A 26,995-nucleotide genomic window follows, 5' to 3' on the forward strand; every position below is an offset into this window, starting at 1 on the left:
ACAAGATGATGATGAGGCAATAAGTCATTATTACTCATCATTTTCTCTTACAATGCAAATATAGATCGTACACAAAAGAGGAGATGCAAATTATTCAGAAAAGATTTTCAAATTTGGAGATTTGAATTGTGGCTGCAAAAGTGTCTGCAAAAAACATGTATTTTTTGTTTTTCTATCATATCATTGAGGCCAACTACAATACATAAAATAGCCTACTGGACTGAAGTGTGATGAAGTTTGATGAAGGTGTGAGAAGTGAGCTCAGGTGGGTCAACTCTTGGTCACATGTGAAACCTCCTCCCTGTCTCACTCCGGCTGGGCTGGATGCGCTAGGACCGCGGGGACCAGAGCGCAGACGGAGACGGCATGGGCGCACTTGGGGTAGTAAGTAAGTGAGTTTGAGTGTGACAGAGGCAAGCAGGCAAAACCGCTAGACTGTGGGAATTACACAGGAGCCGATGAAGACCAGCTCATTTCTTGTCCGAACTAATAGTTTTTTCCTTGTTTAAATTTATTTAAAGTTGCGCTTGAGATAAGTCTACGGAGAACTCCGGGATCGGGGAAAACACTGAGGACAACTTTTAAGAGCAGCGAAACAACTGGCAAATGTTTGAGAATATACGTTTTACTTTTACGTCTTCATTTAAATGACAGTGTGGTTCTGGCTGTAACTGCTCAGACGTGAATCTCATCAACCCCTGGATTAACTTGTAGAGTGGGAGATAACGGTATTCTTGACACTCCCAAGTATCATAAAAGTGATGTAAATCTTTTAAGGTAGACCTAATTAATACGACCACCGACAGAATACTGCGCCTGTTTGTAGGTGTTGAAGGAGTTTGGATGGACTCACAAACCCCTTAAATTTATTAACCGTTTGGACTAAAGGGAGTTGTGCGCCTGGGCTGCCATGACATAACGGGACACTCTTGGAAAACCAAGGGTATATGATTTTTTCTTAAATGACTGGATGATGAGTGTTTATTGTTGAGCGGAGGATCTCCAAATTTACCATTCATTCAAGACCTGAAAGATAATTGTGTTTCTTCTCGCCCTCCTTACTACCCCCCCCCCCAGAAAAAAAAGCTTCATGGTGGAGATATGGGATGACTGGAGGCGGGGGTGCAGCTGAGGTGAGATCCAGCCGAAGGACAATGTTTGCGCCCGGCGTTGGCATCCCTCTGCTGCCGGGGCGTCTGGTACTGATGCTGCTCCTGCTGTCCGCCTCCGAGCCGAGGCTCTCCCAGGCTTGTCCCGGGTTGCTCGCCTCCACCAGCGGCTGCAGCTGCACGGACGAGCGGTCCAAAGCGCACGGCGTCCAGGCTGTGGGGAGAAGGGTCAGCTGCAGCAAAGAGGAGCTGACTGAACCTCCGGATGCCAGCCTGCTGCCCAACAGGACCGTCACTCTGTGAGTGTCTGCCAAGTTTACTGTTACCTCTGAACCAATGATATATCACTTTATTATGACGATCCTGCTGTGGCCTAAACTGCAGGCTCTGTCTGTGGCACTGAGTGGTAAGATCACATGGTGACCATTATGGCGTCATTTATGTCCTCTGGTGTGACAGCAGCATTCCTATATCCTATAAAGATTTTTGTAAGAAAATGTATTAACCAATCATGCTCCTGTTTTAGCTGGCATAGCCTTTGCCATAGTTACAGTAAGCATGAACTACAATTGGCTGAGGATCCACAGTGTTTCCATGTCATAATTGACTTAATTGGGTGAATGTTTAGTTTTGATGGTATATTGTATATGCATATGCAAATACATTCATATGAAAAAACAAAGTGAGGGTTCAGTGTTCAGATCAGGCCCACACACCCATGACTCTGAGCCCATGACCTTAGGTTTAACTGCATTGAGGATTTGCTGCAGTAATAAGGCTTATTAGGTCAGAAGTTTACATCTTGATCTAGTTTAACTCTGTAGTGGAGGGCTGAGTGTGGTCTCTGTAAAGCATTAGGAAGATCAGTGAGAGGGCAGACTGACTGTAGCCATTATCTGGCCCTGCCTCTTTGACACAACTCTGTCACTTTAAATTTGACTCTGACCCAGCCAGGCTGCTCCCAGTTCAGCTTTCTCTTTCTCCCTCCACCACCACACAGCTGACTTGGCCTTGCAAAACTTGAATTAATAGAAACACACTTTGAGTGTTTTATATCAGAAAACACCAAACCCATTTGGTGAGAACTGGACAGCAATGATTCTGGGCTTAGTTTGATATTTTTTAATTATGAAGCAGTTATTTGTGTGGTCTATTTGGACACAACTTGAAAGGGCCAAAACACACTATCTTTCATGATGGATGGACTACGAATCTATCAGTGACATTTTTTTGGGTGGTGTTTTTGTTCAGTTGCAAAGCAGCACTTTCTTCACAGCTGCTCAGACATACTGTGGGAATGAGCTATGTCCTCAGAATGTTACTGTCTGTGTACTCTGACCCAGTGGGAGAAATGCTAGCTGCACATGGGCACAGTTAAAAAACATGTTCAAGTGCTCCACTGCAGCGAGCATATGAGGTAAAGTAAGGGGATTTATGCCCCAGGAGAGCTAAAGCAGGCCAGCAGTCCATTTATAGGGCCTTATGTTTCTTGCTTAATAAAGGCAGAATAAACATCTGGGGAACACATTGCTGGAAACCAGAGGGGGAAAAAAAGGATTGGGTGGCAGTGGTCGAGGTGATTGAAGATAATCTTCCATCCCCGCATCTAGTAATTTTGGTTGAGTTGTTTTTGTACAGATGTCTAGCATTCTGTGACACTTTTCTGAGGCTGTGTACGAGGAGCAAACAATTCCACCCGTAATCCGCCATTTTACCTTTACCTTTCCCGGGAACTCTGGTGTCTGGAAAGTTAATTTTCCTGAAGATTCGGTGAGTTCCTCAAGCGCCCATGCTCCCATCGTTGCTCATGACATTAGCTCCAGATGTGGAATGTGAGAAGTTGTGTTGATATTCGTGTTATTCCTGACATTCCTCAGTCCGCTCAGAGACTGCAGACAGTATTCCAGGTACAGCAGGGGAGCTTTCCCCGTGCCCTACGCCAACTTAGTCCCTCCCCAAATCGGACGGCCTGACAGCCAGCCGCGCTACCCTCTCTCCTGGGGCAGCCTGGAGGAATGCTCTCCTCCATGCTGAGCAGGCAAGAGCTGGAGGACACCAAGCCCAGGGCTTCCGGGGCCGGCTGCTACGTGTAATGCACAACAGCTGGCCCCTGTGAACATTCCAGCTGAGGCCCCTCAGCCTCATGGGAAATCCCAACGGGGATTTGTTTATTAAAACTATTAGTTGGCTGTTTGTTGTTCCTGCCAGCCATAAAGCAGCAACCGGTCGCCCCAATATTATCACCTCCTCCTTTGGCTTGTCAATGCCCCTGCTGCACTTTGATTACATTACTGTGAGTCAGATTATAGACTGCACCATTTCTATAAACTCACGCTCACTAGTTTAATGATGCATCATGCTATTCTCAGCCTTCCGAGATGAGCTCCAGTCTTCTGTCCCACTTTCCCTCTTTTTCGTTATCTCCAGCTTCCCATTTCTCTCCCCTTCCCACCCCCTCTATCATGAGTTCATCCACACGCAGTAACTCTCAACCTAAATATTTAGTCGTCTTGGTAGGAAACTGCCATGTCCAAACTCCTTCCAGATGTGAGCCTGCACAGGCTTGTGTTTAGGCCTAATTATGCACGCCTGCAAAGGAGCTGGATCACTGGGAGAGGAAGAGGAGCAGAAGGGTAGAGAGGGGAAAATAGATAAGAGTGTGAAAGTGAAAAGTGCCGTTGTTGAGGGGAAAGTAGGAATAAATGACGGAAGTTGAAAAGAGGCTGAAGTGAAGGAGAGAGTTGAACACAAGGGGTAGAAGAAGTGGGAAGAGGGAACCAAAAGGGGAACAAAGAAAGAGAGCAGTGCAAGAGAGAGGATGGAGGAGGGAGAGGAGAAGCTTGGCAGGCGGTTCAGAGGGATGTGCCCCTGGAGACTGAAAACTCCCCAGCCCCTGACTAACAGATCTTCGACACTGGGGTGAGAGGGAGGAGGAGGAGGAGGAGGAGGAGGAGGAGGCAGGGCTCCTCAGTGGAGCTTCACTTCCAACGCATTGCTCCATGTCTCTATTATTATCAGTCTTTTTCTGAGTGAAAGAGGAACTTTTGTTATTTCTGTGGTGAAAAAAAGTCTGTGCCTGTGGATGGATACATATCATACACATTCAGCCTATAGCTCAGATACACACAGAGCAATAACTGCTTTCTCAGCTCTGTGTGGTGGCAGCTGTGTTTGTTTTAATGGATAACAGACAAATGAAGAGAATGTACAGTGGCAGTCTATGTGTGAATGTGCTGGTGTCTCATAGCTTGTGGTTTTTACCCAAGTCAAAACCGTGCTCCTCCCTTGGCGTATTTTGTTGTCATCGTTGTCAGTGAATGATGGCTTTGGCTCAGTGGGTGCCAGCCTGAATGAGTGGGCACAGATGCACAGGGTGGGGGGTCAACATGCCCGTCCTTGGCCTGATGCCCCCTCACCCAAGACAGCTGCAATGCAAGACAGTTGCTCCCTGCATGGTTGCACTTGAGCCCAGTATGTCAATGTTGCTGGCTGGTAGTCAGGGGTTTAAGATAAAAATATTCAAGGGGCAGTAATATTTTTATCAGTGAGGGTCACCGTTGTAAATGAACTGTTGTAAAAGTTCCACATTATACTGGAGAGGTTGTTGCGGGGGCTGGACAGGCCGAACAATGGCCCAGTCTTAGTTTTAGCTTGCTCTTTTAAGCATTAGTTAATACACTTATTTGCTTTCTTGCCTAGAGTCAGATGAGAAGACTGATACCGCTCCAATGACTCTATACTTGATATGAAGCTACGGCTAGCAGCCAGTTAGCTTAGCTTAACATAAAGACTGGAAACAGGGGGAGACGGTTAGCCTGCTCTGTACAAAGCTACCAAAATCTGCCTACAAGCACCTCTAAACCTCACAAGTTAAAACATTATATTTTATGTGTTTAATATGCACAAAAAGCAGAATGTAAGCTGTTTCCCCCTGTTTTGAGTCTTTATGCTAAGCTAAGTAACTGGCTGCTAGCTGTAGCTTCATATTGAATGGACAGAGTTTTTTTTACCATCTTTACAATTTGAAGGATAAAAAGAACCTGATAACACCAATAAAACAATGTATTAGCTGTAAATGTAAAGAGAAGATCAACAGTAACACTCAGGACAGATTGTTGCATTGCTCTATGCAGAGCATAGTTGCAGTGATGGTTACGCCACAATAACTCAGCAGTGCATCAACGGTTTTCTGCACAGAATCATTTACTAATAATATATTAAGGCTTTTCTTCCCACTGGTTGCCTCATTTGGGTTACTTAATTGAGTTTTTGACATTTTGGGAACAATTTTTGAAACACTTTTTTGTTACTGCTGCTCCAGCTAGTTACTGCTCCCGACGTTTTACACTTCCGTTTTTGTACGGATTAAACAAATGAGATATAACATGTTAATTAATGGGTCTGGTTCCTGGCTTTAGCTTTATATTTACCAGACAGTCATGACAGTGGTATCAATCTTCTCATCTTGTGTATTTGGGAATCTCAAACAACAAAATGATTCCTGAGAATCTTTTTAAAACGTATCTTACTCCAGCTGCACTTTATCTTGTCTTGGTACTGGCTGAAATAATCCTGAGTGCAAAACACCAAAGTTTAACCAGTCTTCCTCTGGAAAGGTTTGGAGGTTGAATGTGCTTATTTAAGGTGTCCTAACATGAGCTTTTGATGGAGAGCACAGCCTTGTTTTTACACTTTTTACACCCACGTTTGTCTGGTTTCTCTGTATTCAATTTTGGTTCCATTTAGCCGACCATCACACAGCCTGTTATCATTTACTGCATTTGATGAGTCCTCTGCGTCTCTGTTCACTCAAAGTCAACTCACCTCAACAGTATCATCGATTGGCTACAGTATGAATCTGCATCCCTTTAATCACCATTTTATCTTCTGAGTCACATCGTCGGTCTCTTACTTGTGGCCCATGATACCCAAGGGCCAGCAGATGTGTTGGTGGTTTATGTTGGGCCTGTGAGTCAGTATGTGTTGAGACGGGAATATGTCGATGAAGCATCCTCAACAGTCATCTTATCAGCAGGGAGAATTCCAATAGCAGAGAGAGCGTTGGACACCAGGCATTCCTGCAGTGATAGGGTTTATTTATGTGGGGAAAGGTGTTGAGAGGAGGGGGAGCGGGCTCTCCTCCGCACATGTTAGGTGGGGCAGTGGTTAACAATAAATCAAAAAAGCAAATAAAGGCCTGACACTGGATACTCAGAGCTTTATACTCTGCTGCAGCACCTGCCAATGCCACACAAGCCCTGGGTTTTTTTATTGTGCGCTCGCAGGTCAAGGAAACATGACCAGAGTGGGACATCTCCAAACACCTACTGTGCTGTACTGTACTGTAGCTGCCCGCCTGTTTGGATGATAAATGTGTTTTTCACTTAACACCTTGTTGTGTTTGTTGATTAAAAGGCTGCGATATTTCAAAACCTGGCAAAAACAGAAAGATGTGTTGTCATAGTAATCTTATACCCCCCAGTGGCTTTTTGTTATTTTAGTTTTTCCTTTCGCTCTGCTCTCTTCTTATCTTACTCCAAAAATGCCTGACTTTGACTTTTCTTTGCCAGCGCTAACTTCCCTCTCCCTGTGTCTGACCACAGCAGCCCCCAAAGTTCCTGCTCTGGGTCGACAACACATGAATACAGAGGGAGATAATGGGTGTCTATAGTGGGAATGCCTGTGGCTTCAGTGTGTGTGTGTGTGTGTGTGTGTTTTAGTGTTTCTGATTTGCTTCCTCTTGAGAACATATCCATGACAATATTGCAGTCATCTACTGGATACCAAGGGCTCACTAATGTAATCTGAGTACCCTTAAGTTACATTTTGATTACTCTTGGGTTAAACAGATTTACTCCAAGTATTCACCTACATGTCCGACTAGCTTCATTCCACATTTCATTTGTGTTCCTGCAGTTTAGTATCTATATTTTAAGACAAATTGCCATCCACTACAGAACTTGCTATATGAATTTCAAACCTTTGTGATTTAAAAACGTTAAACAACAATTCATTTGTCAGCATACAAAAAACTACAACTCCCACGAAAATTTACCAGTGCGGCAATGCGGGTACTTAAAGGTCCAGTAAGTAACATTTAGGAGGAGCTATTGGCAGAAATGGAATATAATATTTATAAGTATGTTTTCATTAGTGTATAATCGCCAGAAAATAAGAATCGTTGTGTTTTCGTTACCTTAGAATAAGCCGTTTGTATCTACATGGGGAGCAGGTCCCCTTCCACGGAGGGTGCCATGTTGCATCGCCATGTTTCTACAGTAGCCCAGAACAAACAAACCAAAAACTGGCTTAAAATTGGGCCGTTCACATTTTTCGCGAGTTTCGCGGCCACTGTAGTCCTCCTACACGCTTGAAACGGGAGAGTGAGGCGAGCGGTATTCACCGCTAGATGCCACTAAATCCTACATACTGGACCTTTAAAGTACCCCTCTACTCAAAAATGTGTTTTTCATATGTTTAGGTCCCCTAAAATGTCAGACCTTGACTTTACTGATTACTTCACAGATTTGTATCTGTGCAAAGTTTGTCACTAGAGAGGTGTATTCACATTCCACTACTGAAAGGGGGAGATGCCTGTGCACTTCCCTAAAATCTGAGATTCAAGCGTACTCCTGACTTATGCCACTCTGATTAACAGTAGTTTTCCAACCTTTTTTTTCAAATTCCTTCAAACTTACCATAATTTTCAGTTTTAAAAATGCTTTACAAAGTGTGCAGATCAGACTGTGCAAAGTGGGGAAACACTACATAACAAAATAACAGAAAAACAATGAACAGATGATACAGATCTGACTTCATGAGTCACAGACCTTCTTAATGTCTTCTGGAAACACTTCCGTTGTCATTGTGTGTTTTTGCAGCGCGTTCCTGTATTTGGTTGTGCTCGATGTCCCGCCTGCAAACACTAAATTTGGGAAAACTGCTTTTGGTTTTTGTGCTGCACACACAACATTTTACAACACACACTAAAACTCAACACATGTGTACCTATAGGTCAGTTTAAAACCATGATTACAAACTACTCATGAATGTAATTGTTTTTAACTGTGTTCTGTTGCTGTCTGTTTGTTTGTTTTCTCGTTACGTTTTGTACTCTTGACATCATTGAAAATGATGGCATGTCCTCAATGATTCCTCAAGATTTAAATAAAGGTTGAATGAATGAGTATGTATTTGCAGCACGTTTGTGTCTTTGCAGTATGTTTTCTAAATGCTCAAATTGATGAAGATGTTTTCTTGATGTTTGCTTGTGTTTTGTCTATTTACATGTGTTTTCTTAAGTTGCAGTGCGTTTTCCCTTTTCAGCCACCATAAAACTGGACCCTGGAGCTTCCTTCCATTAACTACTAACGTTACATAATAACAATGGGAACACACTCTAACATTGTAGCAGATATTATTGTATGTTTCACAACTGCTAACGCTGTGTCAGGCACTGCCAGTGACAAGCTAAGACTCTAACAAACAACATAAACAAATAAAAGATGCTAACTACACTTACCATTCTGATACGTCTGCTAGTCGGTGATTTTGGTGCACAACAGACTCCTGGGTCTGACTGAGGCTCAAACATGTGTGGCTGCCTGAATCTCTCCGACGTTTCCTCTAACTCGCCATTTTGATGATATTAGATTGTTTAAAAAAATAAAATACCGTCCATCTATATAGAGTGAACCACACAACATACTGTTGAGTAAGATCATGTTCCAAGGATTGTTGTTATTGCTTTATTACAAAAGCTAATGGGACTTTGAATGAGGTTCTCCTACCTTTGGAACAGAACCTGGAAGTTTTGGTTTCACTGTGGCTCTCTATAGGATATAGTCTGACATTTTGGGAAATATGCTTTATTTGATTTTTTGCCAACAGTTAGATAAGAAGATCAATACCACTCTTATATATGTCAGTTAAATATGAAGCGTGAGCCAGGAGACAGTTAGCTTAGCTCAGCATAGAGAGTGGAAACAGCTAGCCTGGCTTTGTCCAGAGGTAACTCCATGTGAAACCAAAACGTCTTGTTTTAAGTTTTGCTTAGTGTACTTATTAAACAAACAAGATACAACATGTTACTAAGTAAAATTTAGAGATGCATTAAAATCAATTCTAAAACTGACTGGGAGCCACTGTTGGGCAGCTTAATTTAGTGTGATATGGTCATATCTATTTGAACCATTATTAGCCTCTGAGCAGAATTTTACCAGCTGACATTGATGAAGGGAGTTATGTAGTTAGAGTATAGTTAGATATAGTTAGTAGACATTAACAACTTTCTTTAAACCATCAATAGATAGAAAGGAACTTATTTTTTGCAAACATTTATTAGCTGTATCATCAAGTCAATCACACACACAGATTTTTAGCTACCAATTAATTTGCTCCCAGTTTTCCTGGCTTAAAGGAACAAATAAATTAATGTCAGACTTAAGGTAGTCACATATCCAGTTTTAGTATTTAGTTTGTCAATATAGATTGTTTCTACTTTTTCTTAATTATCTGATTACATGTAAACCAACCAACAACAATTAATCTTCATGATTTCTCTATCACCACTTCAAACCATATTACTGTAACACAGGACCACAAAATATTAAAAATCCCTCACTACAGTTCTTTTATCCATCACTCAGCAAGTTATGAAATAAAGCAATAAGCTTTTAATACATTCTTTGTTGATGGAGTAAACCACTGTTTAAAGATAGAGTATGAGAGTGTATTCCTTCAGATCAAATCAAATCATTCTTTGGAAAGTATGTTGGTCTACCATATTTTTATAATACACGCTTTAGGATTGTTTAATAAATTCTGGTGTCAAATCTGGTGTCAAAGCTGGTTGTCGTGCAGTAATTAGGATTTTGGCGATGTGAACACAGATCGTGATTCTCAAAAACCCTACAAAACAAAAACACAACCTTCTCACAGATGCCTCTAAAGACACTGTGAGAGTATCTGGAGCAGAAAGATTTTAGCCAACCCTTTGTAAAAGCAGCCTGATTTCCCAGCAGTCTTTGCTCAGGAGCAGAAAACAGAGGCTGGTTATGAGACAGAACAATGAGACAATGTTAACCAGGCATACACCACATTCCACTCACTGTCTGAAAAGGCTAAATTCACTAAATTGCCTCATTAAAAGTGTAAAAACACTTTAGACGGTGATTAAACTGACTATTGTGTTCCTGCTCTGCAGCCATAAACTTTTCAATTTGGTTTGTCTTGACTTGAGTTTGACTCTAAATATTGCAATAATTTATTGCAGCTTTACCGTAAGGCAGCGGTATTTCGACTAGTGTTCTATGGTTGTTAATATTCATAGCAGCCACTTGTTTAGGTCTTTAAAGTTCACTGCTTGTCCAGTTTTAGTAAATTGTGTATAGACAACATAAGAAACACATTTCATGGACGGTTCCTGTTAACAAAGCTTGATGAATTCCAAGTGGGGGTCTTCCTCTCCAAAGTGGATATTGTGTGTGTGTGTGTGTATGTGTTAGCCTGTTTGCCGGTGCACACACATATGGGAAGGGCGTGCATGGCCACAGCTCTCAAAATAGTCTTCAGTCCTCCCCTCTCTAATTAGAGACATTTCAAAAACCCAGATTTTAATTTTAGACTAGTAGCTTTGGCCCACTTATGCACACACACACACACACACACACACACACACAGACATACACACACACATTGAGTTAAACATACACACTTTCCGTATAAATAAATCTGATAGGTCACACACTTGTGCATCTAAATCTGCACACACACACACGCACACATAGCCACAAACCACAAAGCCTTACTCCCTGTCCCAGCCTGGTAACCCAAGCACAATGCAGTATACTCTGTAATAAGTGGTTGCACATATCAAATGCAGGAGCTCACTCCCCATATCTAGCCTCAAGGCAGGAAAGTATGATAATAAAGCTAAGTAATGCGAGATTCTCTACACACTATAAATCATCCAACTCATTTATTTGTCACTTGAACGTGTATGACAAGAATCTGTTCCATCCCTTAATGTGGCTTCTCTCGCCCTCCTCTCCCTGTTTGATGACTGAATTACTCAATCAGGGTTCGCAAAATGATTTCACAGAAAATATTTTGCATGCAATTACATGGATGCTCCTTTCCATGACAGACAGTAAATGGGGCTTGTTGCTTGGCAGTGTTCCCTGGTGGCTGCTACAAGCCCTCTGGTGGGTCAGGCACAATGGGAACATTCACATCTTGACATGCATTTGCCGCTAAAGTGCCTGTTGTGCTCGAGGGCATTTAGTCTCTCTGTTGCATTTAGTGCTGTGACTCTCTGAGGACAGGCTCAGGGTGCAAGGGGCTCCTGGGACTGCTGGCTTAGGTGGCTCTCCATCTTTGTACGATGAAAGGGTTAAGCTATTTGGACGGACCCAGGCACTGAGTAGTCAGCGCAGTATGGAGGCCTCTTATAAAGTACTTATTGTAACAAAGATGACACGGCCACCTCCCAGTCTGAGAGATTTCTCTGCTTATGCTCTCTTTCATTTCTCCTCCCTCAACCTTCCTCTTCTTCTCTTTGCAAAAGTGTCCATTAGCAAGAGAAAGATGAGGGTTGGGTTCAACTGATGCAGGCGTATGAAGCCTGACACAAACACCAACTGTTAACAATCACACATGTGCAAACAGTCACCGTAAATGCCATTGAATTGGATTATTTTCATACCATAAAATGAATGATAATAATAATAATTTATCATCTCATGCACAGCCAGCACAGTAGCAAATCTATAATACACAATCCAAACATAATCAAACCATCTGCACCATATTCTTTATATGGGGTTGGGTGACACAGTCTGGCCAATATGAAATTTTTACAGTTTTATTTTTTTTTTCCACAGCCCGCTTAAACACATTTCCTGAAATGACAATTTACTTTCCCAAAACTATAAACACACAAAAAAGCCACACTTAGTCTGGCCAAACCTCAGACATCGGAGACAAAATTAAACACTTGATTCAAAACATGTTATCTTCCATCTAAATTAAACTACAGATTACTTCTTGCCTTTGGATGACATACAGAAGCTGCCAAATAAATGCCACAGCAAAAAGTGAAAAACTACTATCATGAGACAGGACATGGGTAATTCAATCTCTTCACAATTTCAAACAATCTGCTATATAATTTATATAATTCTGTAAGTTTGAGAGTTGCTAGTATTTGGTTTTGGCTTATTGACAACATTATAATGTATTAAAAAAAGAACAACAACACATCAGACTTTGGCAGGGATAGAACAATAAAGTCCTAGACGTATTTCCATCATTGTCCCTGGCGTTTACACAGTCCACCAACTTTTATCAAGATAGAGACAGGCATTCAATAGTAGTAGACTAGAAAAGCCGCGGAAACAGAAAATAAACAGAAATTTTATTTTGATAAAAATCCGAGTAAACCCAATTCATAATATCCTTTGTCTTTAATTTTCATCTTTTTATTTGTCCTCACTTGGAAATCGTTTGCAATCATGTTAAAACATCAACAGCGACAACAACCAGAAACATAGACAGTAATGGATAGAGAAACTGATAACATAATAATAATTTTAATAGTAACTGTATGGCACTTTTCAATACAGTATTCTTTATAACCAGGTAACAATAGACATTAGCTAGCATTAGCTGTGAAAAGTATTGGACAGCTCTACAACACAGTTCTTCGAGTTAACTGAAACAGGATGCTTCCTGTATGAAAACTTGAGTTTGCCTCTGTGTTATGTGTGTTGGATTTCAAAACTTTTTCACAGAGGACATGACATGACATGTCACAGAAGGAAAAGAACAGGTTTAATTAATAAAATCAAAGATGGGATTATACAGCTGCTTCAGTTTCAGTGTCCTGGTATTGTGCCTCACTCTCACACTGTCATGACTTACTGGGACACTTGAATAGAACAGACCCATTGTTAATGTTATTAGTAACAACAAACAAGTAACACTATGACAAATGAAAAGGCCTACATGTATGAAAATGTGTAAATAATGTATCCTGATTTTTTGAAAGTCCAACTATGTACCAGTCACACACACACACACACACACACACACACACACTCACACACACACATCCTGTGACATGTCATGACCCAGAATTCTCGGCCACTAATGAAGGTCCGCACCAATTACTGCTGCAAGTTTGTCACTACAGGAGCCCCAACTCAGCAAGGGGTTGTGTGTGTGTAAGAGTTAGACTGCTGTCTATAATTGAAACCTTTAAAGAAGTCGCACACAATTGATCTCTTACCTCAATGTAAATGCACTTTATATTACAGGCTGCACTCATTTATTCATTTTGAAGCCGGTTTACCTCTAGACTTGGGTCAAATAAATCACATATGATAGAATCAAATTTTACAAACAATTATTTGTTTATTTTAACCTACTTCACCTGCTTCCCCTCATTAAAGCAATAGTTCAACAATTTTGTTGATAATATGCTTATTTGCTTTCTTGCTGAGAGTTAGATTAGAAGATTGATACCACTCTCTTATCTGTCCATTAAATATAAGACTACAGCCAAACTATTTAAACTAAACCTACCAGCTGTTGGCTGTAGCCTTATATTTGATGGGCAGATAATATTTGAGCGAGGTGTATGTTCTTCTCATCTAAGTTTCGGCATAAAGTAAACAAGCGTATTTTACCAAAATGTCAAACTATTCCTTTAACTCAAATAATGTTTAAACAGGCCATCATTTTTTAACATATCATGTCACATAGGTATGATCATATTATTCATCCTCCACTGACGTGCCCTCAGCTCATACTCGACTCTGAAATGAGACTCTTGGATTGAGGCCAGCTCCTTGTCTAGGAGGTCAAACTGCAGTTTAATGTAGTTTTTTGTAATGGCTTTTGATCTATTAGACCTGGCATTTGGACGGAGTTAGCGGCCTCGGAAAACATGGTAACAGCCAGATTAAGTAATACATGTTTTAATCCATCTTTCGGTTCAACCACAATATTTTGTTGATCCGCTACGTCTGTCCTCATTACTCTGAGTGCAATGTGTGTGATGTGTATATAAAGAGAAATGCTGCCATGTCCACTTAGTTCTCCTCTGTGAACTGCCAATATACTTGAAATGCAACTCTGGCAAGCAGAAGCCGCTCAAATGGAAAGCAAAGAGGGAAAATGCAGTAAAAAACACTGACCGTTTTGTATAGAATGTTCTCAGCTGTAGCGTACACAGTTAAAGTTGCTTACACAATGCTTTGCTGTTAGTGTAAAAGTGGATAATGGTATTGCTTTCAGCAGAATTTAATTACCTCCAAGGAAAATTCCCTCAAGGCTAAATTATTTTATTTATTTATATGAACTTAAGCACTGCTGTGACACAGAGCAGTGTGTGCATTATCAAGTCAGCATGCTAATTAAACCAGACTTAATTCAATAATGACACTCTGAGACTCTCATTGAAAATCACTCTCATTATCTGGCTCCCATTGGTCTCCGAATTAGGACTGGATTTATGGCACGTTCCCAATCTCTTTCAAGGGTTCTTGTCTTTCACCTCGCGTGTGGTCCTCGAGGGTAAGAGACCCATCCAAAGTTAAATGATGTTTACACAGCGGCCCGTTGGGTTGTTTTGACTCTCTTTATTACGCTGAACATGCGTCTCTCTGTCTCTGTTGGCCTTGAAGAGCTAGATCAACGCACAGGGTGGCACAGGAGGTGGAGCGTCTAATCAGCACTGATGTCTTCATGCTGGTTTATCAGTGATCAACATCCAGTCACACTGCAGCAGCTCCAGGTGTTTTGCTGGTGATGCTGCAGAAATGCTCTGTATTCAAAATGAAAGAAAACATCACTATTATTCAAAGATTGTAAAGAGTAATACATAGGTAATGAGAGCAGGGAGCTTAGCCTGCAGATGAATTCTTATTAAATATAAATCCCTCCTTAAGACTCTTTTTCTGTTTGTGGTTTGCTGTAGAGGCCTGCAGCTACATAGAGCTCACTGTCTGAGTCCAGCATGGCTAAATATTTAGAGGGCAACAGGAGCCAATTTGAATCAGCGCTTTTTACTCAAATGCATTTCATTCATGTCCGGGACTAAATGCCAAACCAAGATGGAGCATTTCCTGTATGTGCTTCCCACTAATAAAAAACACAGGATTTAAGTGTGTCTAGGAGGGAGACAGAATGAAGGGTGCAAAGATATTGACACCAAACCTTCAGTGGTAACCGACTGCAAAGAGGACTTCCTGTTGCGTTTGGGTTTATAGCATTCTAGCTGTGGTTAGGACAGGAGATAGAAGGATGTGTTTTCGCTCACTGTCCCTCTGCACCAGGCTGCGATCTGGAAAGCTGAAACGACTCTGTTCAGCTGCTCCCTGTGTTGGTGCCGTACACCACGCAGCAAGCCTTCCCAGCTCCACCACAGAGATGATTCCACAGTGAAATGATCAGTTGACAATGACCCAAAACCAAAAGCAGCTGTAGGAAGCATGCTGCTTTTGACAGATAGTTGTAGTTTACAGTACACTCAGGTACACACAGACATATGTACACACACACACACACACACACACATACACACACACACACACACTGCCTCAGGCCTTTCCACAGACCTGAGGCAGAATGTCGCAGTGGGACTGCCTTCCAGCTAGGAGTCTGGGGGAAGAGCGGAAGTAAATCAGTGAGCAAATACGATTTGCGACATGCTGTCATGCCCCTGCGAGGCCCTCGAAGGCTTTGTGGATTTAGGAAGCAAATTGAGCAAACCAACAAAGTGAGTGGCATGGTGCAGGGAGGAGCTGCTGTGGTTTACTAGACAAGACTCTTTGTATGGTTTTTACTTTTTCACACTGTCACGCACCAAGGAAACCCCGAGCTAACACTGAGCTATGGCACTTGCTACTGAAACATCAAGCATACTAGTAGTAGTCATACCTACTAATGAATTGAAATGGCCACAAAAAACAATGAATTTCTTACTATATGTTTCTGTAAATCCACACTGTGCAACTAATACTTCATTAAAGTTTGCTTTGACAACAGTAGATTTGTTTGGATAAATCTCTGCCAACATCTGGGTTAAGGTAATGTGGGGGATTTTTCATCAATTTATGAAGGCACTTTGGATATATGTCATGTTAAAAGGTTACATTATTCCATTGTTTGAACTTCTGTGGTAAAACACTGCAATTGTACCTCAACATTTCAAAAGATAGCAATTCTTCTATCCTGACCCCTTCACTGTGCCAGATTACCTGCAGTTGTTTCAAGGTTACTGCTGGCCTGAAAGAGTATTTTTAAGGTTTTTTTAATATTTTTCTGTTTCTCTCCTAATCATAATCTTTCTACAGAGACCAGGATTTATTCAGAAATGTGCTGGGGAGCTGAACGCAAATTAACTAAAGTCAACTAATTATGGAAAGTGTGACCCATAATTAGTACAATCAAGAAAATGCTTTTTAAATATTATTCGAGCTATTTGGGGGCATGTTTGGGCCCAGGTTATTAATTATGAAATTGTTTGCACAAAAAAATATAATCCAAAAATATAAAATGTGCAGCACCCTGCTAAGACACAGCATTGCTTTCCTTCCTAATCCTTTCTGATTTTGTAACAGGTGCAGGTTTGTCACTGTTCAACAACACACTCATTAGCCTTTTGTTTTTAACCTTGGTTATGTGAAAGAATGGATTCACATGTATTTGTTTTCACTTCAGGCTTTTAGGTAATAGAAAACATAACATAACATGAAGTGAAATGGAGGTACATATGTGCTTTCCATGTCTACTGTGGTTTTACTGACCCTGTTTAACCCCTCAACTATGAGCACACCACACAAGGGCAGGGCTGGTGTCTGTGCTTATGTTTGACCTGGCTCTTTTCATATGACCTCCTGCTTTTTGATCTTCATGTAAATGAATTAGATGAAATGCATTGCAGCCTGACATGTGGCCCTGTTTTTTTTTTACAAAGATTAGATGGATTCAATTATCCTGTCTGTTTTCTCAGAGGCCTTTGTGGTCTGAAAGGGTTAAGTGAATGAGAGATACCATCCATAGTCTGGACTGAGTTATCACACTGTCAAGCCATGTACCATACAGCTTATTGGTCTTGAAAGCAGATTAACTAACTCTGTCATCTGATCTGTCACTTACACAGAGGGAAGAGAAGCCACTCGTGTACACTAAAGCCTCAGTAGCAGTACTGAGCAGACACTAGGACTCCAAGTAGCATGGAATCCTATGATTAAGAAGCTACTCATCTTCTTTGCTTGTAAAGCTCTGTTAACCTTTGTATACTCCAGTGATGAAGTGATGCTCCCGCATATGCCTCAGCTGTCACCTGCCTCCGGACACTGCTGCATCTGTCTGATGGCTGTCCGGGAAGTGCTCTCTCTACAACCCCTGACCTCTGAAACCGGGTTCTGAATAAACAGCTAATTGGCTGGGTTTCCTGTTTAGCCTGATGGGAACGCTGACTATTTCTGTCTGTTTACAGAGTTCTGCCTTTCTCAGACTTGTACTCTCTGTATTGTTGATGAAAGAACAATGTCCTTCACTACAACTGTGCTCCAAACATCGGGCTTTGGGGATTATACAGTAGTGACCAGACCCTACAACTCCCCTGCGTTCCTGGAAATCTGTGCCTTTTGTTGTCTGTGGGAGGGTTTCAGTTGGCTCATTTTGTGATCTTTGTTTATTTGTGAAAGTCAGCTTTCAAGTCCTGGTGTACAGAGTAGCAAGATAATTGAGATACTGTGTGTTGAAATGTCTAAACTTGAGACAAATGAGGGCTATTGTGATAGGATGCTATATGTGAATTTCATCCCCCCCCCCACACACACACACACACACAAACAACACATAAATAAACACATCTGTATAGGTTTTAAGAAGGAAACTTTGCAAATCATATCATAATTATGTGTTTTGTTCTTATAGAAAATGCATTGATATCAGCACACTAAAGATTTATGCACACATATGCACATTCAAGTACACCAAAACCAAACATGTGCACTGTCTGACTAGTAGTTTTTTTTCCTGGATAATAAGCTTAGTCAAAAAGGAACTATTTGTATCTAAACTGTCTGTGTTGAATTAAATGGCTTGCTTCTTTGCCAGATGTGACTTTCTCCTCTCCTATCTGTATTGAATTATTCAGGCAGTTCCGGCTCTTCTGTAGCTTTCATCTTGGGCCTGCATCCAGTTATGGGAGAGATACTGTGCCCAAAGTCAAGTGAGAGACCTTAAAGGTCCAGGAGTCATAGGTTCAAATACAGGCTATGCCATGAGAGGACTGATTCTGCTCTTGTCTAACATCCACTCTAAAACAGTCTTGACTTAATAACTGTGATTTATTTCAACAAGTCAGTGTAGATTTGTGAACATGACATGTTTTTTGTTTTTTTCCAAAGCTAGAAATAAGACTCCGATCTGGGATGATGTTGATGTCTGAGGCTACAACTTTGGAAATTAATGTGCATTTTGGGATAGTAATTCTATTGATATAGCACATTTAAAATAAAGATGATTTTGGTTTAAATGCTAAGTAAAACAGTCAGAGAGGCCTTGGTTTGAGTATTATAGTCATTATCATTGGTGGAGCTCTCGTCTCTTGATTGCAGCTCAGTATAAAAATACATGTCTCTGGTTTCTAATTTTGGTAGATAATTGTAGGAAGATATTGACTGAGGTGTCCAGGGTAACTGGAGCACAAGATGATTTATTTTCCATGTTTTGTTTTGTCCTTGAATGTCTTCAAATTGTCCTTTTTGTCCATATTGTGGCTGTCAGTAAAGTTACTGAAGTGAAGAAGTAAGTCAGGCCAGTATATCCCTGTATACCAAAACTGGACTATTAAGTCTGGTCATTAACTGAGTTGGAAGGTGCAGAGCTGAAGGCAGTGTTTTTATTGATGGGGGGGGGGGGCTGCTGCTGAATCTGTAAATCTCACACTCTTCACAGTCCACTCCCACTTTTAAAGTTGCTCACACAGCTCCGCTCTCTCGATTAAGAACACACTTAATGTCACAAACAGCCCATTAAGTACCATATGGTAGGGGCGAAGATGATGTGAAACTGAAGGGTGTGTTAATGATGGCGGGCTGTCATCAAGTCAGGGCCTCTGCTGTACGCTGAGCTCCTGCTGAGGGGACGTGCCCAGTAGCAATAGCAAAAGGGATCTGGGTCTTGGTTGAATATTGAAAAAGTCGACACCGACTTGAAGCATGAGACAAGATGCATTGGCTTTTTCAATATTTAAGCAAAACCACAACCATTCCCTAACCTTTCCCAAGTGCTTTAGTGGCCTAAACTTAACAACACATGGGATGCACAATGCAAAGCCCAGTCTCTGGTGTCATTGTTTTGTACATTGTCCACCCAACCATCTACCCTGACCTCCTCCTTTCAACTTCTCTACTTCGCACTATAAGAGCATCACACTTCCTGAATTTGAAAAAAATGTTGCCAATGAACAGAATCCAGGCTTCAATTATGTTTTCTTCAAAGGGTATTTGGCAAAGCAAGTCTGTATGCATTATAAACATATTTTGCAGGAGACTAGGTTGGAACATGACAACCACAAGGCTTCAAACACAGGGATGGGTGCTATTTTCTTAACATGTCACTAATAGGAAATGTCACCATGGGTCCAGTGAGGCTTGGTTGTGAAAAAGGCACAGCAGAGGTTGTTAAAGAGTAACTTAACACCATGCTGAAAAGCAGTGTTTTGCTGCCCTCTGGGCCTCTGGTTGAAAGTTTCAAGCCTGTTACACCTGCTGTTACACCTGTAATCACACCCAGCAGTGATATCACTGGGTCCTGGAGTACACTTCTACATCACTGCAGCAAGGTGAGACGTTATACCACTGGAGGTCAGCATAGACAAGAATTTCCGGGGGTCTTAAGTTACTCTTTAATATATCAGTTTGTTTGTTTTTTTATTTTCTTTTACCTGTGGACAGAACCAGGTGAGCCATTGCCCCCCCTGCTTTCAGTCTTTGTGCTAAGCTAAGCTAAACACCTGCTGGGTGTAGCTTCATATTTAGAGTACAGACATGAGAGTGGTATCGAGCTTCTCATCTGACTCTCTGCAAGAACGCAAAAATGCGTATTTCTCAAAAAGTCAAACTATTCCTTTAAAAGTCTATACAAAGGCATATCCTAACTGACTTTGACAATTAAAAGTAAGCAAGCAAAGTGATTACTATAAATATCCATTTCCTATGATCCCCCGTCAAACAAAGCGATCTCAACCTCACTTCCAGTGTGTCCCGTGGCCCTCTGCCCTCTGGTATAATAAGAGTCCTACAAGCCAAGTGATTTACCAGTAGGGAAAGAGCTAATTAACATGGCCTGTTCGTTCATTCGTTTGATGTGGAAAGACATCCTTTTAATGTATGCGAAATGATTATCAAGATTACAGCCTCTCTTCTAATCTTGATGTCCTATTCAGACTTTAACATTAATTGGAAACATCTTAAGCTAATATCTCTGGTCAGACTAATCTCATGTTACTGCAGCACCAAGTGGACATTTCACTTGGCTGACCTTCACTGTGTGTTTGGTTAATCCTGAACCTTCCCTTAGCAGTGAAGTTAATGGCCAAGATAGTAATTGAGCATATTTAAGTTTAGCATCATAGGATATGCTTTACATTATTCCCAGTGGAATATTTCTAACAATACTGTGGTGTTTCTTTTTTTACAGGATTCTGAGTCACAACAAAATCCGAGTTCTGAAAAATGGATCCTTCTTTGGACTTTACGCTTTGGAAAAACTGTGAGTAGCCTACTGTTTATCATCCTTTAGGATTGTTTCACTTCTGCAGATGCTACAATGTCAAGTTTATTGTTTACTTGAGATATAACGTATGCGTCCGTGTTTGAGCTTTTATTTTAGCTTGCCTCAGGGCCTTTGTAGAGAAAAACAGACAGGGTATCAGTGAGATCTGAGAAGCTTTGTGCACTTCTATCCAATCATGGGCTTCTGTCCAGCAGGGAGGATGATACACTCAGACTGGTTATCACAGAGTTATGTTGAAAAGTTCACATAATTACACTTCAGTCCTTCATTATCAGGTAAGCCCCACTCCACAGGACAAGATAAGGGAGATCTCTGGGAGGAGGTGTGTGTTGGCAGCTTTGCCTGTGGTTCATAGTCTAGCCCTCCTTAGTAGCATCGTAATCTCTCTGAATGGGGTGTGAGACAGGTGATAGACAGGATAATTTCTGGGGAAATAAATAAATGGCAGTCCTGGTGATAAACAGGAAAGGAACCTATCAGAGTAGCTCTTTGCCTTACCACAGCTGTCTGTCAGTCAGTCTACCACTTTGGGCCAGACTGAAATATCTCAACAACTATTCGCTGGATTGCCATGAAATTGGTACAGATATCCATGGTCCCCAGATGATGAATCCTAATGACTTTGGTGATCCCTGGAGTTTTCCTCTAGCGCCACCATGAGGTTGACAATTTGAGTTTTTAGTGAAGTGTCTCGACAACTATTGGATGGATTGCCAGGAAATTTGGTGCAGACCACCAGAATGAATTACAGTCAGGATGAATTGTAATAACTTTGGTGATCTCCTAACCTTTCATCTAGCGCCATCATCAGGTCAAAATTTCTTTGTCCAGTTCTTTGGTTTATGACTAGTGCTAATCAGCAAATGTTAGCATTCTAAAATGATGAACATGCTCAGCATCAGAATGCTAGCATTGTCATTGTGAGCATGTTGATGTTAGTCTTGTTGGAAGATTCAGATGAGTCCAAATTAAAAAAATTGCTCAGAGACCACAGTAGCTTAGTGACATTTTACTTGTTAGATTCACATAACAGGAGACAGGCTATCAGCTAGCTGGCAGCGTGTATCCATTAAGGATAAAGTCTTTTGGTCAACTTTACAGTCATCATGATCAAGAATGGTGTTCACTGGCTTGGATACTCTGATGGGAGAACCATATCTAGTATGTGTTTCCCACCAGAAGGTGTGCTGTTTTACAGAGCATCCCAGTAAAGCTTTATAGCGTCCTGGTAGCTAACAACACACATGGCGCAGCTTCAGTCTGGATACTGTAGTCTGGCAGACATACTTATTTTGTTGGGGGGGAGGGATATTAGTTCCACATGCCACTTGGATCTGCCACCCATGAAGATAACGAGCTTCTCAAAAATGTTGAAAGAAAGAAAAATATGGTAATTTGCTGCAGTTGTTAGCTTGTTAGTACCTACCTGCTGGAGATCACACCAGACGTGCCAGTCGAGAACAAGAGCCAAATTTGCTGAATTGCTGTTTTTATGTCTGGCAAGTGAACACCATGGGTGAATATAATTCCAAGGCCAAGTTCAGTTCTCACCTCAACTGTCTTGCAAAGAAGACCCCAATAAAGCTGTTGACAGAAAGACACAAAACCAAGATCCTGTGACTAACACTACTTAGGAGAATAACTAAAGTAAAGTAAAGCCAAAGTAGTTCTGTAGCTTGAAGTGTTTGATGTAAAATGAGCTGATGTTGTTTGTTTTTGTAAGTGCGGACAAGGTTCCCTGTAGCGCCGTAGGGTGGGTGGGTCGGGTAACCTGAGCTTACCCACTAACTGGCCCTTGTAGCTGGAGCAGTGATAAAACTAGCAGGGGGGAAACAGGGTGGAGCTTTCGTGGAGGCTAATAACTAAAAGACCTGTGAGAAAGACACAGAACAGGCCCACAAACTAGCACACACACACATACACACACTTGTGCTCCACAGAAGGAGTGAGGAGAGGACATAACGCAAATCATGCAGGCCTCATTTCACTCCTCTGCCTCAACCTCTGCTGGCTCTCTGACACACCGCGGTGGAGGTCTGCTCACTCACTCTGACGTCTTCAACCTTTAATTGAGCCCTGCACAGCTTATAATTACATCTGAGCTCATGGTAAAATTACTGTCTCATGTGAAAAATGCCACATTGAAATTCACCGTTGCAGTGATGGAAGGGTTTGAAGGGATGAAAACAGAAGAGAGTTTACAGTAAAGGTTTGGAGTTTTTGTCTCTGTTTGCTTCACGTTTGTACTGTGAGATTTCAGCCCGCCATCGCTCTGCAGGTCTTCTCATTGTTTCCAGTATGTCGTCTACATGTGCTTGTCATTTGGAGCCGTAGTGAACAGTTACTCATATTATGTGGTCAATGCTGTAATCAAAGGCCAGCCCACTAGGACTTAGTAAACACACATCAGGGAATTACACTGCATCTCTTCCCCTATGTGACAAGGATAAACACTGTCTGCTCTGTGACTGCACACATACAATCTCACTCGGCCCATCTCTGTTGTGACTCCAGTGTGTACTGTAACTCTGAGTGTTTCCTAGTATGGGCACCCTCGCTTCTTGTCCAATAATTTCAAATGGGTCTGGTAACTCTCTCAGCAGACGCACACTCACACCCACACACTCACACCAGACATCTATTCAGAGTTGAATGCAGTCTGATCTGCTGTTGTTAGTTGGAGAATACAGCTCCAGGGCAGGCCACCCTTCTCCAGGCCTGGGCCAGACAGTCCAGCAATCTACACAGTTAGCCCTTTCATTGGGACAAACCTCCTCAAAGCCACTATTGCCTTCATAACCTGCCAAACCACCCAAGTGCAGAGGAGCAATTTAACCTTGTTTGTTTTTGCCCTCTTACTGGACTACTGTGTTTTTGTAGCTCTTTAAAATAGGCTTGCCATCCAACAGCTACATTTGGATCTTAGAATGCCTAATTTTTTCCAGCTTGTGGGGTGAAACACCAGTTGAATCATACCTGGCTTCTGTGACGGTGCTTGCTATATGCAAAATAAGTCACATTCATACAAACCATCAGGCCTTCGATACTCTGCTTGGGTACCTATTTGAGTACCTCCACCTCTGTGCAGGCCCTTTCTGATGGGAGCTGACGCTGGCAGCCCCACTAACGAGCCGGGACCTTTATGAGTTGCGGACAGATCCCAGCAGCCTGTCCTGTGCTGATTTGAGGAGAGGTAATGAGAATAATGAGCAAAGAGGGCCGAGGCAGTCTGGCTCTTGTCCAACTGGGCCCCACTGCACCATGGGACACAGGACAGGCAGGCAGGGCACAAGGGGCCCTCATTACCAGGTCTGTTCACCCTACAGGGAGAGAGGGAGCAGGGAGCAGAGAGGGAGAGCAGAGGGCAGCAATGATGATGGATGAGGGAGCAGCAGGGCGCTTGCAGTGGACAGGTCTGAAAGGCAGGAGTGAGGCTTGTGGTTAAGACTGGTTAGAGGCTCAGGGTGTTGGCAGCGTGATAGACTTTGTCAACAGGAGAGTCTGAAATGATACCTACTATATGAATCTACCTGACATGATTGTACTTTTACTTTTGTTGCGCAGGAAATAACATGCACGATTATAAAAAACTTCCTGTTGACTTGTAACAACTTCATTCAGGAGCAGGAAATAAGGAGTTGCTTGTGATTTATGCTTATGGAGCAACAAGAATTAAGGGAAGTTTGAACTGAAACCTGTGACTAATAAGTCACACAGGGCATGAGAATGTGCAGATGTTGGACATGTTTATGAAAATGTCTTCATGATAGAAAATATATACACTATTATCACATTATGGTTAAGAATGCTTAGGCCACTTCATTACTCTTTGACTTGATAGTATCTGTTTTACAAAAAGGGGAGACAGGCCACTCAATCTTTGCCTGAGTTTCTCTGAAACCGCCCTTCAAATCGCCTCTGCCATTCTGAGCAGCTGGGGTTAGGAAGTTGTCCAACTTAAACAACTTTACCATCTGACACAGGGGAAGTGGAGCCGAGATGGCTAAAGATGGTATGGTGGCTGGAGAGAGAGGGAAAGAGAAGAAGACGGAGGGAGGGAGAGAAGGAAAGCGCACTCCTGCAGTTTGTCTCATATAGGTTGTTTTTCTTGTGGGAGATTAACATTATTTCCACACAGGCTAAGCAAATTACCTTGATGAGTGGGAACAAAGCAGAGGTGGGAAGCACTATAGCATGTAAAAACAGTGGAGAATGTGCGGACATGGCAAGGAGCCCTTCTGTCTAGACCAGTCTGGGTAAGGCAAGGTTCAGATTGTACCAGCCCACCACTCACACACAAGACAGCAAAGGCCAGCTGTGGAGGTTGCACATGGGAGTCTCATTCCTCCCTCACAGAAAAATGCACATTTGTGTTAGTGTTTGCCCGCACACGCCACTGAGTGGCCTCCGATTAGGCAACGGTCATCTAATGAGAGTGCATGACATTAAGGGGTGGAGCGGGTGAGGAAGGGGTTAAGCGTGCTGGAGAGTGGAAACAGAAAGGGGGGTGCTGCTGAAGTTGATAGACTCCAGATGTGTCTTTCAGATAAACTGAAGGAACGGGGTGTGTTTGTATTGCAAGCCTAGCTCAGTCATGGCTCTGGGGGTTTATTGAAACAGCGAGTGAGCCCCCTCATAAGCCCATTACTAAATTGTTCGCTTTATATGCCAGTAACTCTCTCTCGCACACTCATTCTGCAAACTTGATATAGTTTCAATGGCAAGTTCCTTCAGAGGAACATGAGCTTTCTCTGGACTTACTTCCCCCCACTTCCGTTTGTGTTCCTTTTCTGCTTTATTTTTGCATCTCCCCTCTCCCATCTCACTGGGTCTCTTGCTGTTCCTCCCCCTTCCTACTCTCTACATGCTGTAGTCCACCTACTGGCTGAAAATTCACTCACGGACATGAGTCTCCCTTTTCATTGATAATTTGAATGAAAGGCGTTTGTTCCTGTTTCCTTCGCAGTTATAAAATGTACATTGTTTCAACCCTGTGTCTATTAACTTCTTGGTAAAGATGTTTAATGAGACTTTTGGGTCTTTCAGATCGAATGACACAATTTGAAAGAATAACTGTAGCAGTATTATTGCATAAATATTATTAAGTGAAAGTGATCAGTAAGTGAAAAAACAGAAAAAAATAGCATTTCACCACCCTTTCTCTCCTCAGAAAACTGCCACCTGACCCTGTAAAACTGACTTTTTGATCATTAATGTGACAGACAAATATTATGATCTACTGTATGTCCCATAAACTGAAACCATAAACTCATTGTTTCTGACTGCTGTGCATGCTAGTAGATCTCATGAAAATCAAGAGAGCTGCCAAAGCGGTCATCGCCCCCTTCGCTCGGCTGCTCCAAAAGCCAGAACTGAAGTCAATAACAGTCCGTGGTTCCAGAGTTTTCCTTGGCAGAATAATCTCCAGCTCCTCTCGCTGCAGACTATAGAAACATATAATCAACTTAGGAAATTTACACTTCAAATAAAAGTGTATATTGCTATTTCTGTACATCCTCCTAACGGCTGCGCAGTTGGATCCACAGTTTGTGTCACCGTCAGTCATGAGCAGAGCTGAGGGCCTTATTCATTTGAACCATAGTACAGTAATGGCAGTGGATGATCAGGTGGTGATTGTCCAGGTTTGAAAGGAAATATCTGAAGTATGTGTCCAGTGGTAATCTAAATGACAGCAGTTTTATGAATATAATAGAAAAGGTATATCTTTGCTCTTTTAGCTTCATGGCTACACCAGAGCAATTGGTTTCCAGATGAACACAGACAAAAAGTTGATTAGGTATGTACAATCTGAGAGGAACCAGAAAAAAAATAAAGAAAATAATCTGGGGAAGGGGCAGCAAAGCAGGAAATTAGTAGAAAAACAAGAGCTCGGCAGATCCCGGTTTCCTGTTTTGGGGGGAAGGCAGGAGTACATTTGGGGCCTGTGTTACAGAGCCCCCATTGTGAGCCAATGTGTTGAGGAGTAGGGAGGTGGGGTCTGCGGGGCCATACACAGGGACGATTTTGCTCAGTACTGAATCCCCTAACCCACCTGCCCCTCCCTACAG

The 26,995-nt window shown here is 42.0% G+C and overlaps 1 protein-coding gene across 2 annotated transcripts in view; it reads left to right on the forward strand.

Annotated features, from left to right (window-relative positions):
- The first annotated feature begins 340 nt into the window (after positions 1-340).
- The window catches only part of adgra2 (adhesion G protein-coupled receptor A2), a 40,862-nt gene continuing 14,207 nt past the window's right edge, over positions 341-26,995 (forward strand). Inside the window, exons 1-3 of one of the 2 annotated variants that reach the window (XM_044196169.1) lie at positions 341-943; positions 1,078-1,408; positions 20,832-20,903. In XM_044196169.1, coding sequence (XP_044052104.1) covers positions 1,107-1,408; positions 20,832-20,903 — 374 coding nt within the window. In that variant the 5' untranslated portion in view covers positions 341-943; positions 1,078-1,106. Of the gene's footprint in view, positions 1,409-20,831; positions 20,904-26,995 lie in introns of both variants that reach the window. The other variant, XM_044196170.1, reaches the window with a different exon arrangement.

Source organism: Siniperca chuatsi, linkage group LG5 (assembly GCF_020085105.1).
Source record: "Siniperca chuatsi isolate FFG_IHB_CAS linkage group LG5, ASM2008510v1, whole genome shotgun sequence".
Lineage (NCBI taxonomy): Eukaryota > Metazoa > Chordata > Actinopteri > Centrarchiformes > Sinipercidae > Siniperca > Siniperca chuatsi.